Source organism: Macrobrachium rosenbergii, chromosome 48 (genome assembly GCF_040412425.1).
Source record: "Macrobrachium rosenbergii isolate ZJJX-2024 chromosome 48, ASM4041242v1, whole genome shotgun sequence".
In the NCBI taxonomy this organism is placed as follows: Eukaryota; Metazoa; Arthropoda; class Malacostraca; order Decapoda; family Palaemonidae; genus Macrobrachium; species Macrobrachium rosenbergii.
Genome location: NC_089788.1, coordinates 77,327,720 through 77,343,861, shown reverse-complemented (window position 1 = coordinate 77,343,861; position 16,142 = coordinate 77,327,720). Strand labels below are relative to the sequence as shown.

Sequence of the window (16,142 nt, the reverse complement as noted above, 5' to 3'; positions counted from 1 at the left end):
ATACTGGAAGTTGTGTTTTGTTTTCTGGACGCACCTCGTTTTAAAGGTCAAGCCTTGATATTAACCTAATAAGGACATCCCACGAAGAACAAAAAGATAATGTAATTGAAAACTTTTTAGAAAACATTAGCAGTTCAGTTTTTCAGACGATTCAGGAAAACTGTATCTAAGTCTAGATAAATTATTGTTACTTAGCATCTCCTATATTACTTGTATTAATTCTATTTTTGTTAGCTTAAATCAATGTTAGGAATATTCGTATTTTGTAGGAAATCATTTCAAAGGCCAGTGGTGGCCTTGAATAGCCCCTTCATTGTTTTTATTTCTTTCATAAAGTTTACCAAAATGATACTTCCTATTCACGTCAATAGCTGATTCCAAATATGTCCTCCTAATTTAAATGTAATTTCAATTAATGATACCAATAGTAAAACCGATTTATAATATTTTTAGGGTGGCTATTTTTATATCCATCTATCTACTAAACCCCATTAATAATTAAAGGGAAATGAAAATAAATAATTGTATTTCAAAACAGTTTTATTACATTTTTTCATAAATGATACAATGCCTCAGTAACAATTAATTCAATGAAAAGATACAGATATTTTATGGAAGAAAGCTTGGGAAAGTTTACAATCAAATTCTTGAAAGAATACATCAGTGACGCAGTTGACTTCAGGCGTTTTTAGTATATTTCTTCCACAGTTAACGAAGATCTGTCACTCGATGGTATCAGCCTGTAAAAGCGAGAAAAAATAAATTTACTCAGAATGAATGAATGACGTAATACTTTTTAGAGGGCTTTGCTCTCTCTCTCTCTCTCTCTCTCTCTCTCTTTTTTCTCTCTCTCTCTCTCTCTTTTTTTTTTGAAAATATCAAAATGCCTTTGGTCTTGTATGATCTATACTGCAAGATAAAACTTTATTTCAAACCGACGCCTGAATAGTGTTGCTATAAAGGTCCTTGGCTTAACTCTTGACAGAATGGTTTCTCAACAGAAACTGACTGTGGGTAAGACTCTCTCTCTCTCTCTCTCTCTCTCTCTCTCTCTCTCTCTCTCTCTCTCTCTCTCTAACTTGTCACAAAATTTTATGGAGAAAGGATGGAATTGGTTTAACGAGTTGAAAGTTACCAGTGAGTCCATCCCCTCCACTTCTAAGAAGGGAAAATTGAAATTGGATTTAGAAATTGGTGTGTTTCTGTTCGTCTAAATGGTGAATTATTTACCTGGTAGAGTGGCGACTGCTGTGGGCCAAGAACAGGCTGTAGAAGGGCGTGGGGCTGGCGACCTCATCCGAGGTAACCTGCAGAAAACGGGACATTGGAAACAAATGATGAACGAGTCTCGGCACATGAGGAAATAAAGCAAATCTTATACTTGGATTATAAAGACTAAATTTGATTGGTACACCTCCCCCTTTGAATTGGGAACCTGAGACGGTAGTAATAGATGATAGTTATAATTAGTTACTATTACATGAGTGAGGAATTCTTGTCTTCAAGGCCTGATGGAAAAAAAAATGTCTCCTTTTAGCTTACTAATTCGAGAAGGTGAAAGCGCTGAATGATCTAAATCAGTCCCCCTTTAAGACAGAAGAAAATTACAAATATTTTGTCCCTCTAAAGGGAGAGCAGAAACAGGAGAAAAATTCCGGAGCTTGCGAAGTGTAACAAAGATACTCTATTAATGACAACCCTCACATTTTAGCACAGTTGCCAGCCCACCGAAGCTTGCAACGGGCAACATGTAAGATTAAAATAGTCTACTGGTAACAAGCGCCACGTTTCGATATTCCCCCTCTCGCCACTGTGGCCAAGCACTTGAACAGAAGACACCTCAAAATAAGAAAAAAAAAATAACAAATAAATCAACAAAATTAGAAATGAGAAACTTACATTCCTCACATCTCCCTTTGCATTTCAGCCAGAGGTAGGGACTGCGACATCTTGCATTTTCGAAGACGCAGAGATTAGGGTAGGTCCTTCCGTCGCTGCCACAAACGGGCTTGTAGATGAGGCCACAGATTTGTTCGCAGGCTGGGAGACATATCAATAAATTATCATCATTATTGTCATCACTGTTGTTATTGTTTTTAAAAGCAAACTATTGAGATGGCTTTCTCTGTCCGTCGGCGCTTGTTTTGTCCGCCCTCAGATCTTAAAAACTACTGAGGCTAGAGGACTGCAAATTGGTATGTTGATCATCCACTCTCCAGTCATCAAACATACCAAATTGCAGCCCTCTAGCTGCAATAGTTTTTTTTTTATATTATTTAAGGTTAAAGTTAGTCATAATCGTACTTCCGGCACTGCCATAGGTACCAACAACACAGGCCACTACTAGACGATGGCTGAGTTTCATGGGCTGCGGCTAATAATTTCATGGGCCGTGGACGAGGCCACCGCTGGACCACGACTGAGTTTCATGGACCGCGGCTTTACAGAAAAATCGATTGCGCCGAATAAACTTCTGTGCATTTTCTACTTGTTGTTATGCCTCCTTATTGATTATCTGTCTTTGTTGCTATTTAGACTGTCAACATTGGCATTTCTTTTCCTTACTAAGAGTGAAAACATGCAAGATTCATAGAATGATTCTTGTGGAGGGCAGGGTATCAATTAATGGCCTTATCAGACTGACATATGACAGCAATTTACTTCAGGAGTTGTCTGTCTCATTCCGATACACTAAATATGCGACTTGCTAAAATCTACGGGAACAGCGTTAAACTTTTCACCAAGCAGACTAATTATTAAGTATTAGTATTTTCTATTATTTTTCCATTGACAATTCAATATTCTAAAAAATCGTTTCCACCCCGCAGATAAATCAGGTGTGACACTCATTACTGAATTGAATTTACAGACAACCCTGACGGGAAACTCACTATTTAACTAAATTCATAGATAACTCAGATGTGATACTCACTATTCAACTGAATTTGTAGATAATACGGGCATGAAACCCACTATTAAACTGAGTTTATAGATAACTCAGATGCGAAACTCACTATTGAACTAAACTGATATATAACGCTGATGTGAAACTCGCTATCAAATTAAATTTATGTATACAGGTTTTAAATTCATTATTGAATCAAGTTCTTAATAACACAGAAGTGATACTCACTGTTAAATTGAGTTTATAGATTATATAAGTATGCAATTCGCTATTAGAATGAATTCATAGGTAACTCAGATGCGAAACTCACTACCGAGCTAAAATGATAGACAACTCAGGTGTGAATCTCACTATTGAACCAAATTATTAAGCTTTTACTCACGTGGATATGCGATAATTGCATTGACTGCTGACGTGCCTATGATGACCAGCAAAACAACGCATAAAATAGAGGCTGGTAACCCTTTCTTGACCATCTTGTTGGTTTATGCCTGTCAAGAGAACCAAATGATGATTAGGGATTTGTCGTGAGTATCTGACCTTAAATCTAATTCTACTTCAAATTGTTTTTTTTTTCTCTCTTTAGCTTTATTTTCTACTTACTTCACAGTTTAAAATGTTAATGGGATCTGTTAAAACATCTCATAGAATCTAATATATATTCAGTCAATTCAGCCTGAGACTGCCTTAAATGTCTCTGGCTAATATCTACCAGAAGTGAATGGCTACCACACAGAGCCTTTCATTCTAAACAAAATGAATCTGAGTTGCTAGGCTTATAAAAGTTTTGAGGCTCAGTGTGCTCACCCAGATTTAACTTTTATGACCAAAATATGAACCGATTTGTTAAAATAATGACATAGATTTCTGGAGATGAAGCCTGTAGGCCTACTTACAATATTCAATGGTCAAATAACTTGCATTTACCAGAGATTTATGCTACTAACTTTCCTGTGCTTTGAAATGTTTCAACACAACTATAAAACAAAGTGTGTACTGCCATACCCGAGCTCCAATACCCAGCTGAAGATTTGAAGAGACTTGAGACTTCTCCCTTGACAAAGTCTGAGATCAAACTGTGCGTCTACCATGAGGAGTTGTCCTTTATATACCCGTCGATCCGTCATGAGTTGCTAACTAAGATAATATCAATAATTTTCTTCATAACGGACCTGAAGGAAACTATGCCTGAAGGCTATTATGTTAATTAGATTTCTATTTTATAACAAGTGTTTCCTGAGTCATCTGAAGGTGTTTGTTATTAGATCTTCCTGAATTCTGATAAGTTCATTTAGTACGTATGTTATGAACTCGTCCAAAATAATCAGGTCTAATTGGCAAACAAAGTTGTTTATGGAAATACGTGAACAAGCCACAGATATTTTAATAAACACGAAATCCTTGGTGTATGTAAGTTCCCCCAAAAGAACACTGGCATTAAGAAAAGCAGGCGGCAGGAAATCTCTCTGTTGTTACATTTAATGAAGGATGTATGATTATATGTGATTATTATAGATACATGAAGTGAAAATGAACTTTATTACGCTTTTTAAAGGGATTTATGATTATATATGATTATTATAGACACATGAAGTGAAAATGGACTTTAGTACGCTTTTTAAAGACTGTCAAAGTCCTTTCTGACCTCTAATTATATACCCCAAGACCCTGGAAGACAAGGTTTGGAACCGAGAATGAGGAACTGGTCATGAGCAGTTAGGTTGTATGCTCTCTCTCTCTCTCTCTCTCTCTCTCTCTCTCTCTCTCTCTCTCTCTCTCTCTCTTACACAAGTGGATATATAGAACGAACGCATAATATCTTTCATAAGTCAACGAACCTGTTTAAATATCAATATCAGTATCGACCAATATAAAAGAAAAATAACCATATACAGAATCATCAAATTTCTAACGTACTTTATCTAATGAACTTTTAATGATTTCCGCTGGAAATAAGACATTTTATATAACATTCTTACGCGTGTTTCTTTCCTACTTACTTATCAATGTCATCAACCCAGTGGTGGTAACTGTTATACGTTTTCTTAACATACGTTGAAGCCAAATTTCTTTTTATTTTCTTTTTTTATTTAGTTTATATTTTGGCCTCACCTTTCTGGAATTTCCCCAGAGGTGTTATCCTTCCTTTTTTTGTCTGAAAGTCCTTCAGACGCTGCTTCGGATACAGCTGGGTTCAGGAAGCACCGTGTGTTTGTAAAAGTATGATTAATATTTGTTTTTAGGATTCATATATATATATATGTATATATACTTATATATATATATATATATATATATATATATATATATATATATATATATATATATATATATATATATATATATATATATATATAATAAAAACATGATTTATATATAAAAACATAATTTATTTCATATAAATTTCATTGTATTGTAACTTTAATAACAGTAGATGAATTAAAATTGTTTATTTTGTACTTGTTGATATTATAATGTTTTATTATTGTATTACTATTGTTTTGGCAGCTACATATCGGTCCGGTACATATCTGTCCGCACACTGTAACAAAGCAACAGATTATTCAATTTTGAGAGTCAAGACGAGTGATTAATAAAGAAGAAAGCTGTGGTGTTGTGTTTATAGTAAATATATATATATATATAACAAAGAGTTAATCTTTCTCTTTTTGTCCATCAACTGAATTTGGAAGAACGTAGAAGACTCAGAAAATATTGTCAGATTAATAAGAAGTGATGATCAACAATCAAAAGGCCATAGAATTGGATATTAAAGACATTTGCATTCATTGTATATGAATCACGAAAAATAGTCATTTATATATATATACATATATATATATATATATATATATATATATATATATATATATATATATATATATATATATATATATATATATATATATATATATATATATATATATTTATATATATATATATATATATATATATATATATATATATATATATATATATATATATATATATATATATATATATATGTATATATATATATTTATATATAAATAAATATACACATATATATATATATATATATATGTATATATACACATATATAGTATATATATGTACATGTGTGTATATATATATATATATATATATATATATATATATATATATATATATATATATACATATATATATATATATATATATATATATATATATATATATATATATATATATATATATATATATATATATATATATATATATATATATATACATATATTTGTGAGTGTTTATGTATATATGATTGAGATATATACACACATTTGTGAGTGTTTTTTTCATGCCACTTCCAAAAGAGAGAGAGAGAGAGAGAGAGAGAGAGAGAGAGAGAGAGAGAGAGAGAGAGAGAGAGCATGCAACCTAACTGCATTCCCTGTTCCAAACCTTTTCCCACAATATTTTCGGACATATTAGGGGTCAGAAAGGACTTTAACTCTCTACAAAAGTCTTAATAAAGTCTAGTTTGACTTCATGCAACTATGATTTTACATAATCATAAATCCCTCAGTAGATATCACAACAAAAGGAATTTTATGCTGCATGGTTTTCTTAATGTCATTGTTTTTGGGGGGATTTACACAAACTTCGGATTTCCTGTTTATTGAAATATCTGTGGCCTGTGTACGTGTTTAAGAAGCAAATATTTATCAATAACACCTGATTATTTTGGACGAAGTCATAACTGGAATACTAAATGAACTCATCAGAGTTCAGGAAATCAATTGAAAAACGCGTTCAAGTGGTTCAGGCGGTACATTGGCTCAATAATAAAGATGAAATCATCATATGAGCCATCAGACATGATTTCCTTCAGCTACGCAAAAAATGAAGATCAATATTATGGTAGTTGGCAACTCACGACGAATCGACGGGTATATAAAGGACAAGTCCACAACAATATGCACAGTTTGATTGCATACTTTGTAGAGGACGGAGTTCTAAGACTCTTCAAACTTTCAGCTGGATTTTTCAGCCCAGGTATGGCAGTACACACTTTGTGTTCTAGTTTTCTTCAAACATTACAAAAGCACAGAAAAGTTTCCTTTACGTATGCCACAGAAAACAACCTTGTTTATAAGTTATTAACACATAGATTTCTAGTAAATACTGCTATCTAACTAACATTATACTAGAAGTGCATTTTTCATCTCCAGAAATACTGTCACTATTTAAAAAATCGGTTCATATTTGGTCATAAAAGTTAAATGTGGATTGGTACACTGATCCACAAAACCTTTACAAGCATGATGCATGGGGCACGTGGTATCCGCGGACGCCAGATTCATTTGATTTAGGTTCAAAGAATCTTTGTGGGATGCATTCATTTCAATTAGACATTAGCCAGAAATATATAAGGCAACTTGAGGCTAACTTGATTTTATACATATTAGGTTCTCTTAAGGTGTTTTGAAAGTATCCCATTCATTTTTGAAACTGTCAAGTAATTAGAAAATAAAGCTGAAAAAATAAATTTGAAACTGAATTAGATTAAAAGTAAGATAATCACGACAAATCTCCAATCACCTTTTGGTTCTCTTGACAGGCATAAAAAAACAAGATGGTCAAGAAGGGGTTGCCAACGACCATTTTCTGCGTCGTTTTGTTGGTCATCATTGGTACGTCAGTAACCAATGCAGGCATCGGATTTCCGAGTGAGTCAAGGTTTTATATTTTAATAAGAAGGTTCAGTTTTGAAGAAAGAACTTGGTATTTTTATTTTCAGTTTTGTCTGGAGTTGTTCCTTATTACAAAAAAGAATTTATTTGACAAAATCCCTAGAACTCAGTATTTTTATTTTCAGTCTGGTCTGGAGTTGCTTATCAATTAAAAATAACTGTTGGACAAAAATCTCTACATTTGGTTCAATAGCGAGTTTCACAACCGATCTATCCCTAAATTTGAGGTTAATTTTGAGTCTCACATCTTAGTTATCTATAGATTTTAGTTCACATGTTGTTTATCCATAAATTTAGTTTCCATACATTTGGTTCACGCCTGAGTTATCCTGTGATGTAAATTGTTAAAAAGATTTAAAAAAATCTCCAGCAACGAATAAACAACAACAGTAATAATAATAATAATAATAATAATAATAATAATAATAATAATAATAATAATAATAATAATAATAATAATAATAATAATGTTATATGCCTCCCAGATTGCGACCGAATCTGTACCTTGAATTTAACCCCATTTGTGGCAGCGACGGAAGAACCTACTCTAATCCCTGCCACTTCGCAATCGGAAAATGTCTTAATCCCTACCTCACTGTACTATGCAAGGGACGCTGTAAATACTGTAAGTTTTTGTACCCTTCTTTTATCTTTGTTTTATGTGGAGGTATTTGTATTCTGCGCACTTACGCACAGGCCAGTGGCGAGAGGGCGCACAGCTAAAAGTGGTGGTTGTTGCCTATAGAATATTTTTCTGACTTGTCACGCTTCACAAACTATGGAATTTTTCTTCTTTTTCTGCTGTTCCTTTTTCAAGGGCCAAAAGGTCCGTCATTTTCTTTCTTGTCATATAGGGGAAATGATCTAGATCATTCAGCGCTTTCACCTCCCTCGAATTAGTGCGCGTTCCTCGCTTTGACAAATATCAGGATCCAAGGGACAGAAGCGTTTGTTGCATTCCGTTGATAAATTGAGGAATGGTCTTCACTCCAGTCCTCAATTGGCTTTTTATAGATAGCAGTGTCACATTGCATTGCACACCTCTAGGAAAGTTGCTTCAGAACTTGTAAACCCTTATCAGCTGTCGTTCTTGTCCTTGGTAAATCTTCAAATTAAAGATAAAAAATTAACATAAACTTTCTGTAAAAACAAAAAGATATTCTTTCTCCTTCAGGAGCTGAAGACGAGAAGTACTCACTCAATAGTAATTAATTGTAACTATCATCTCTCATTTTCCCAATTTATGGCGAGAGGTGTACCACTGAAACTTAGTCTTTATAATTCAAGTATATTTGCTGCCTATTCATCATGTTCCGAGACCCGTTTGATTTATTTTCAATTTTCCCTCTTCTGCAGGTTACATCGGATGAGGTCGCCAGCCCCACGACCTTCTTCGCCCTGGTTGCGGCCTAGAGCAGTCGGCCCAAGTAAATTTCGTAAATCCTTAAAATGACCATGTTATGAAATTTCTTGACTGTTAAAAGAATAATTCCTAATAAAACTGCTCTCCAAACGATATTTGATTATATTTCCTTCCTTCTAAAAATAGAACTGATGTTTATTTTCTGATGCATCTGGGAGAATAGAAACGAGTAAAAAATGCTCCGAAGTTCCCTCGACGCAATCGAGTTTTCTGTACAACGTATAATCAAGGCCACAGAAAACATCTATCTTTCGGATGTCTAGGTATAATGCTGTATGAGCCGCGGCCCGTGAATCTGTAACAACGGCACGGTGGTGGCCTGGCCTATATCGTTGCCAGACGCACGATTATGGCTAACTTTAACCTTAAATAAAATAAAAAAAACTACTGAGGCTAGAGGGCTGCAATTTGGTGTGTTTGATGACTGGAGGGTGGATGATCAACATACCAATTTGCAGCCCTCTAGCCTCAGTAGTTTTTAAGATCTGAGGGCGGGCAGAAAAAGTGCGGACGGACAAACAAAGCCTGCACAATAGTTTTCTTTTCAGAAAACTAAAAGAGACAATCCTAAGGCTACAGAATAAGTATAGCGAGAGGTGGAACCCAAACCGGGTATATAAGTGAATGACTCTCAATTTAGAAGCACGCGTTTCCTTTACAGTTCTTCCGCTCAATATTTCAGTTCAGGCAAGAGAAAAAAATGATTTATTTTTATTTTTTGAATGAACAGAAATACTCTCGAACATTTGTTGGTTTCATCATAAATTATTTTTTTTTTTTACAGATATATGCGCAGCACATACACGCACTCAAATAAGTCTGGTTATTAGGAGCACAGTTTTGGAATCAGCAACTGATCTAAAGAGGAAGCATAAGTTTGATGTATTTTATAAATGGAATAAAAGTAATGAAGTTATTGAAGGCCAGGTCTAGCCTTTGTGGTGATTTCTTATAATCTACGAATAATCCAAATATTAATTAAACGTTACAATAATAGATATAATACATTTGACAGCGTAGAGGTTAAATAATAATATTATCGACCTATTTATGACCTAGACTTGGAGAAAATTACTCTAATTCCTCTAAAAACCTGAACTGTAAATCTTTTTCTTAAAACTTTTACAATTCCATTATCTGATTGTTCTTCGTGGGATGTCCTTACCAGTAACATCAAGGATTTATATATATATATATATATATATATATATATATATATATATATATATATATATATATATATATATATATATATATATATATATATATATATATATATTATATATATACATATATATACATATATATATATATATACATATATTTATATATATACAGTATATATATATATATACATATATATATATACATATATATATATATATATATATATATATATATATATATATATATATATATATATATATATATATATATATATATATATATTATATATATATATATATATATATATATATCAGTTATGGGTAAAAATATATATAGGTTGTCAATGTTTAATGAAACAAATAATAACTAAAACTTCAGAGAAACGGAAAAACTAGACACATTAGGCTTTCTTGTCCTTTTTAAAATTAACTATATAATATATAGTTACGAATCTATAAGCATTTTAAATTGTACAGTGACTTCATACATACATGCATATATATATATATATATATATATATATATATATATATATATATATATATATATATATATATATATATATATATATATATATATATATATATATAATGTTGATAGATAGATAGATACTCACTTTTATTACGCCACAAATATCATTAAACATTCGGTTTCACAATACCATGGGACTAACTTACACTTAATGGGAATTATAATTAGTCATTGCTTCGTAGACAAAACACTTAATTTTTATCAGCTCAATATGGAATTTAACACTGTAAAATGTGATGGATAATCTATATATAAACAGGAAATTATCTGTGCATGCCAAACGTATAACCATTTCAATCTTCTCTCTACAGGTTCAGACCACAAAAATGGTGAAAATGGGATTACTGTCAGCTGTGCTTCTTGTCACTCTGTTTGCCATCATCGGCATATCAGAGGCCGGTCCTCATAATCATAAACCAGGTAAGACTCCAATTCTTGTTTTCATAATAGGTGGGACTTTATCATTTATTTATTATCCATTTTTTCATCAGTGTTCAAAAATAGTATGTATAAGAATAGTTCAAAATTTGATATTGTTATAGCCTATTTTTAGGGATGACTGTAAATATACCTAGCTGGTATTGTCTATCTTGATTCTGATTGGTTGAGGTACTTGAGGAATCGAGAGTGAATATAATATCTATTTTTATACTTTCGGATACTGTACCATTGTCATGAATATCCAAGAATGTCATACAAGCCTTTCAATCTACCATAATTTAATTAAGAGCACTGGAAATATTGTTACTAACAGTAAGAATTATTTTTAATTTTTTTTTTTTTTTGCTTTACAGCTTGCGGTGACATTGCTTGCCCAGCGATCTACACACCCGTTTGTGGAAGTGATGGGAGGACGTACTCCAGCGACTGCGCCTTAGGTATCGCGCAGTGCAGCAATCCAAACCTAAGGCTGCGGTGCGTAGGAGAATGTGAACATTGTGAGTCTCTCGTCATTATTCAGTATTTAGCCTGCTTAGAATTACCTGTAGTTTCATTTATGCATGCTAATTCTTTATTTATCTGTGGGGCTGCTTTCGCTGTTCAAATAAGAAAGTTGACTATAATGATTTCTGTATCATGCGAGTCAATACTTGACTTGAATGAACACGCTGAAATGGTCTGCACTTGCAGAGAGAACGGTGAGAAAAGAGACTGGCAAAGAGTGAGAATGGAGTTATACAATTTGACCGTGAATTTACTTTTGTTACCTGTTGCCATAATGGTGTATAAGTCAGTAAAGTAGGATATCTATCTGGTGTCGTGACCACTGAGATCAATGACTCGGCCATATTGGAGACTTCAATGCAGACCAGAAAACTGGAGGGGCGGGGGGAGAGAAAGGGAAACTTGATTATAAGGAAATATAATCTCAGCTGTGTCCATTCTCTCTCCATTATTTCTGGAGCAAACTAAAAAAAACTTCAGAGCTCGCAAATATATGAAACTTTCCCAGTCATAAGTTCACGTCTTTATCAACCTTGTAAAATTACTTAGTGATTACAGACAAGTGAAACACTAGACATTCAATGAACTGTTGAAATGTTTCTGTTCATTCATGAGTTTCCTATGAATTTATTCATTCATGCTTCATTTACTCATCCAGTTCGTTTTTAATCAGTTTATTCAAGTTTCCTTTTATTCGTCCAATCTTAATATATTTCTATTTTCTTCTACAGGTGACGATGACTGAATGGGAGAAAGTCTTCATTAAAAATGGAGACAGTAGTTTCATGGATAATATTTTCATTACCTGTGGAAGAAATAGTTTAAAAATACTTCAAGTAAGCTGTATCATTGATTATAGTCCTTCAAAAATTCTATTTTAAACTTTCCTCAGATTTCATCCATGAAATATCTGTACCTTTCATTGAATTTATTATTCTTGAAGCACTGTATCATTTATGAAATAAAAACATAATAAAACCTGATTTAAAATCCAGTTCTATATTTTGATTTCCCTCTAAATATTAATAGGTTTTAGTACATAAGTGAATATACAAATAACTACTCAAAAATACTATTACTTCAGATTACCACTGGTATCATCAATTGAAACCATATGGAAATTAAGGAGCATATTGTTTGAAGTCAGCCACTGATGTGAAGAGAAAGCATTATTTTGGTAAATTTTTTAGATGGAATAAAAGTAATAAAGAAGTTATTTAAAGTCATCTCTTGCCTTTAAACTCATTTACTACAAACTATGGCTATTCCAGATATTATTTTAAGTTGACAATAATGGAAATTATACAGCTGACAGGGCAGAGGCTAAGCAATGATATTGTTGTTACTGTTATGATCCAGACTTAGACAAAATCACTCTGACACGTCTAAAAACTGGATTGCAACTCTTCCTCTTAAAAGCTGTTCAATTACATTTTCTATTTGTGCTTGACTAGATGTTCTTATCTATAATGTCAAACCTTCACCTATAAAAGGATTTGGTTCTTAGAAGAAAATATATTCAGCTGTCAAGTACCAAATACTTTAAATAAATTACTGTGACAATCATTATAAGAAAGATAAATATTATTCATATACACTTATATATATATATATATATATGGGTATATATATATATATATATATATATATATATATATATATATATATATATATATATATATATATATATATTTATATATATAATATCATAAAATATAAATAGATAAAGATAAAAATACTGGGACGAGAACTGACTCCAGTGGAAAAAGTCATAAATAAATTATGATGAGGTTTTTCATCACACCGTGATTGTATATAAATCAATGAAAAATTTCATCATTATAAGAAAAAAACAGTACAGCAAGAGACTCGGTAATGATTTATACCTCTCTTGATAGCACGGTGGTAACGTCCACTGGAGTCGTTGAATGGGTCCAGATATATATATGTATAAATTCCCCTTCGGTGATAATTCTCCATCGGATAGGTATATATATATATATATATATATATATATATATATATATATATATATATATATATATATATATATATGTATATATAGACTCAGCATTACGAATGTGATACTGGAAGTTGTGTTTTGTTTTCTGGACGCACCTCGTTTTAAAGGTCAAGCCTTGATATTAACCTAATAAGGACATCCCACGAAGAACAAAAAGATAATGTAATTGAAAACTTTAGAAAAACATTAGCAGTTCAGTTTTTCAGACGATTCAGGAAAACTGTATCTAAGTCTAGATAAATTATTGTTACTTAGCATCTCCTATATTACTTGTATTAATTCTATTTTTGTTAGCTTAAATCAATGTTAGAAGTATTCGTATTTTGTAGGAAATCATTTCAAAGGCCAGTGGTGGCCTTGAATAGCCCCTTCATTGTTTTTATTTCTTTCATAAAGTTTACCAAAATGATACTTCCTATTCACGTCAATAGCTGATTCCAAATATGTCCTCCTAATTTAAATGTAATTTCAATTAATGATACCAATAGTAAAACCGATTTATAATATTTTTAGGGTAGTTATTTTTATATCCATCTATCTACTAAACCCCATTAATAATTAAAGGGAAATGAAAATAAACAATTGGATTTCAAAGCAGTTTTATTACATTTTTTCATAAATGATACAATGCCTCAGTAACAATTAATTCAATGAAAAGATACAGATATTTTATGGAAGAAAGCTTGGGAAAGTTTACAATCAAATTCTTGAAAGAATACATCAGTGACGCAGTTGACTTCAGGCGTTTTTAGTATATTTCTTCCACAGTTAACGAAGATCTGTCACTCGATGGTATCAGCCTGTAAAAGCGAGAAAAAATAAATATACTCAGAATGAATGAATGACGTAATACTTTTTAGAGGGCTCTGCTCTCTCTCTCTCTCTCTCTCTCTCTCTCTCTCTCTCTCTCTCTCTCTCTCTCTCTCTCTCTTTTTGAAAATATCAAAATGCCTTTGGTCTTGTATGATCTATACTGCAAGATAAAACTTTATTTCAAACCGACGCCTGAATGGTGTTGCTATAAGGGTCCTTGACTTAACTTTTGACAGAATGGTTTCTCAACAGAAACTGACTGTAGGTAAGATTCTCTCTCTCTCTCTCTCTCTCTCTCTCTCTCTCTCTCTCTCTCTCTCTCTCTCTCTCTCTCTCTGCGTAACTTGTCACAAAATTTTATGGAGAAAGGATGGAATTGGTTTAACGAGTTGAAAGTTACCAGTGAGTCCATCCCCTCCACTTCTAAGAAGGGAAAATTGAAACTGGATTTAGAAATTGGTGTGTATCTGTTCGTGTAAACGGTGAATTATTTACCTGGTAGAGTGGCGACTGCTGTGAGCCAAGAACAGGCTGTAGAAGGGCGTGGGGCTGGCGACCTCATCCGAGGTAACCTGCAGAAAACGGGAAATTGGAAACAAATGATGAACGAGTCTCGGCACATGAGGAAATAAAGCAAATCTTATACTTGGATTATAAAGACTAAATTTGATTGATACACCTCCCCCTTTGAATTGGGAACATGAGACGGTAGTCAATAGATGATAGTTATAATTAGTTACTATTACATGAGTGAGGAATTCTTGTCTTCAAGGCCTGATGGAAAAATAAGTCTCCTTTATTTTACTAATTCGAGAAGGTGAAAGCGCTGAATGATCTAAATCAGTCCCCCTTTAAGACAAGAAAATGACAAATATTTTGTCCCTCTAAAGGAAGAGCAGAAACAGGAGAAAAATTCCGGAGCTTGCGAAGTGTAACAAAGATACTCTATTCATGACAACCCTCACATTTTAGCACAGTTGCCAGCCCACCGAAGCTTGCAACGGGCAACATGTAAGATTAAAATAGTCTACTGGTAACAAGCGCCACGTTTCGATATTCCCCCTCTCGCCACTGTGGCCAAGTACTTGAACAGAAGACACCTCAAAATAAGAAAAAAAATAACAAATAAATCAACAAAATTAGAAATGAGAAACTTACATTCCTCACATCTCCTTTGCATTTCAGCCAGAGGTAGGGACTGCGACATCTTGCATTTTCGAAGACGCAGAGATTAGGTAGGTCCTTCCGTCGCTGCCACAAACGGGCTTGTAGATGAGGCCACAGATTTGTTCGCAGGCTGGGAGACATATCAATAAATTATCATCATTATTGTCATCACTGTTGTTATTGTTTTTAAAAGCAAACTATTGAGATGGCTTTCTCTGTCCGTCTGCACTTGTTTTGTCCGCCCTCAGATCTTAAAAAACTACTGAGGCTAGAGGACTGCGAATTGGTATGTTGATCATCCACTCTCCAGTCATTAAACATACCAAATTGCAGCCCTCTAGCTGCAATAGTTTTTTTTTTATATTATTTAAGGTTAAAGTTAGTCATAATCGTACTTCTGGCACTGCCATAGGTACCAACAACACAGGCCACTACTAGACGATGGCTGAGTTTCAT

At 33.0% G+C, this 16,142-nt stretch overlaps 2 protein-coding genes and 4 long non-coding RNA genes across 6 annotated transcripts in view; 2 read left to right on the top strand and 4 right to left on the bottom strand.

The window, feature by feature from the left end:
- LOC136831608 (uncharacterized) overlaps positions 1 to 16,142 on the bottom strand; it is a 149,692-nt gene that overhangs the window by 25,968 nt on the left and 107,582 nt on the right. The gene's annotated exons all lie outside the window — the stretch shown is intronic.
- Positions 523 to 4,008, bottom strand: LOC136831605 (PI-actitoxin-Avd5a-like). Its single transcript, XM_067092241.1, has 5 exons — positions 3,911 to 4,008; positions 3,288 to 3,396; positions 1,900 to 2,040; positions 1,231 to 1,307; positions 523 to 740 (listed from the first exon to the last, which is right to left on the bottom strand). Exons 2-4 carry the CDS (start codon positions 3,379 to 3,381, stop codon positions 1,294 to 1,296), a joined length of 249 nt encoding a protein of 82 aa, XP_066948342.1. The 5' UTR covers positions 3,382 to 3,396; positions 3,911 to 4,008; the 3' UTR covers positions 523 to 740; positions 1,231 to 1,293.
- Positions 6,888 to 9,133, top strand: LOC136831610 (uncharacterized). Its single transcript, XR_010850943.1, has 4 exons — positions 6,888 to 6,919; positions 7,485 to 7,593; positions 8,103 to 8,242; positions 8,974 to 9,133. It is a non-coding gene; the product is annotated as an uncharacterized lncRNA (long non-coding RNA).
- LOC136831602 (uncharacterized) lies at positions 11,030 to 13,168 on the top strand. The gene is made up of 3 exons (XM_067092236.1): positions 11,030 to 11,158; positions 11,533 to 11,676; positions 12,415 to 13,168. Exons 1-3 carry the CDS (start codon positions 11,065 to 11,067, stop codon positions 12,426 to 12,428), a joined length of 252 nt encoding a protein of 83 aa, XP_066948337.1. The 5' UTR covers positions 11,030 to 11,064; the 3' UTR covers positions 12,429 to 13,168.
- Positions 14,289 to 15,686, bottom strand: LOC136831613 (uncharacterized). The gene is made up of 2 exons (XR_010850946.1): positions 15,015 to 15,686; positions 14,289 to 14,506 (listed from the first exon to the last, which is right to left on the bottom strand). It is a non-coding gene; the product is annotated as an uncharacterized lncRNA (long non-coding RNA).
- LOC136831609 (uncharacterized) overlaps positions 15,696 to 16,142 on the bottom strand; it is a 2,062-nt gene continuing 1,615 nt past the window's right edge. Inside the window, exon 3 of the long non-coding RNA XR_010850942.1 lies at positions 15,696 to 15,816. This is a non-coding gene — a long non-coding RNA (uncharacterized lncRNA). The remainder of the gene's footprint in view (positions 15,817 to 16,142) is intronic.

What these genes read in the sequence shown, in the direction of transcription:
- LOC136831605 (XM_067092241.1), bottom strand. Translation starts at nt 3,381, where the DNA reads ATGGTCAAGAAAGGGTTACCAGCCTCTATTTTATGCGTTGTTTTGCTG. An exon ending in TGCAATTATCGCATATCCAC is followed by an intron (nt 2,041 to 3,287) that starts GTGAGTAAAAGC and finishes TATGTCTCCCAG; the next exon opens with CCTGCGAACAAATCTGTGGC.
- LOC136831602 (XM_067092236.1), top strand. Translation starts at nt 11,065, where the DNA reads ATGGTGAAAATGGGATTACTGTCAGCTGTGCTTCTTGTCACTCTGTTT. An exon ending in TCCTCATAATCATAAACCAG is followed by an intron (nt 11,159 to 11,532) that starts GTAAGACTCCAA and finishes TTTGCTTTACAG; the next exon opens with CTTGCGGTGACATTGCTTGC.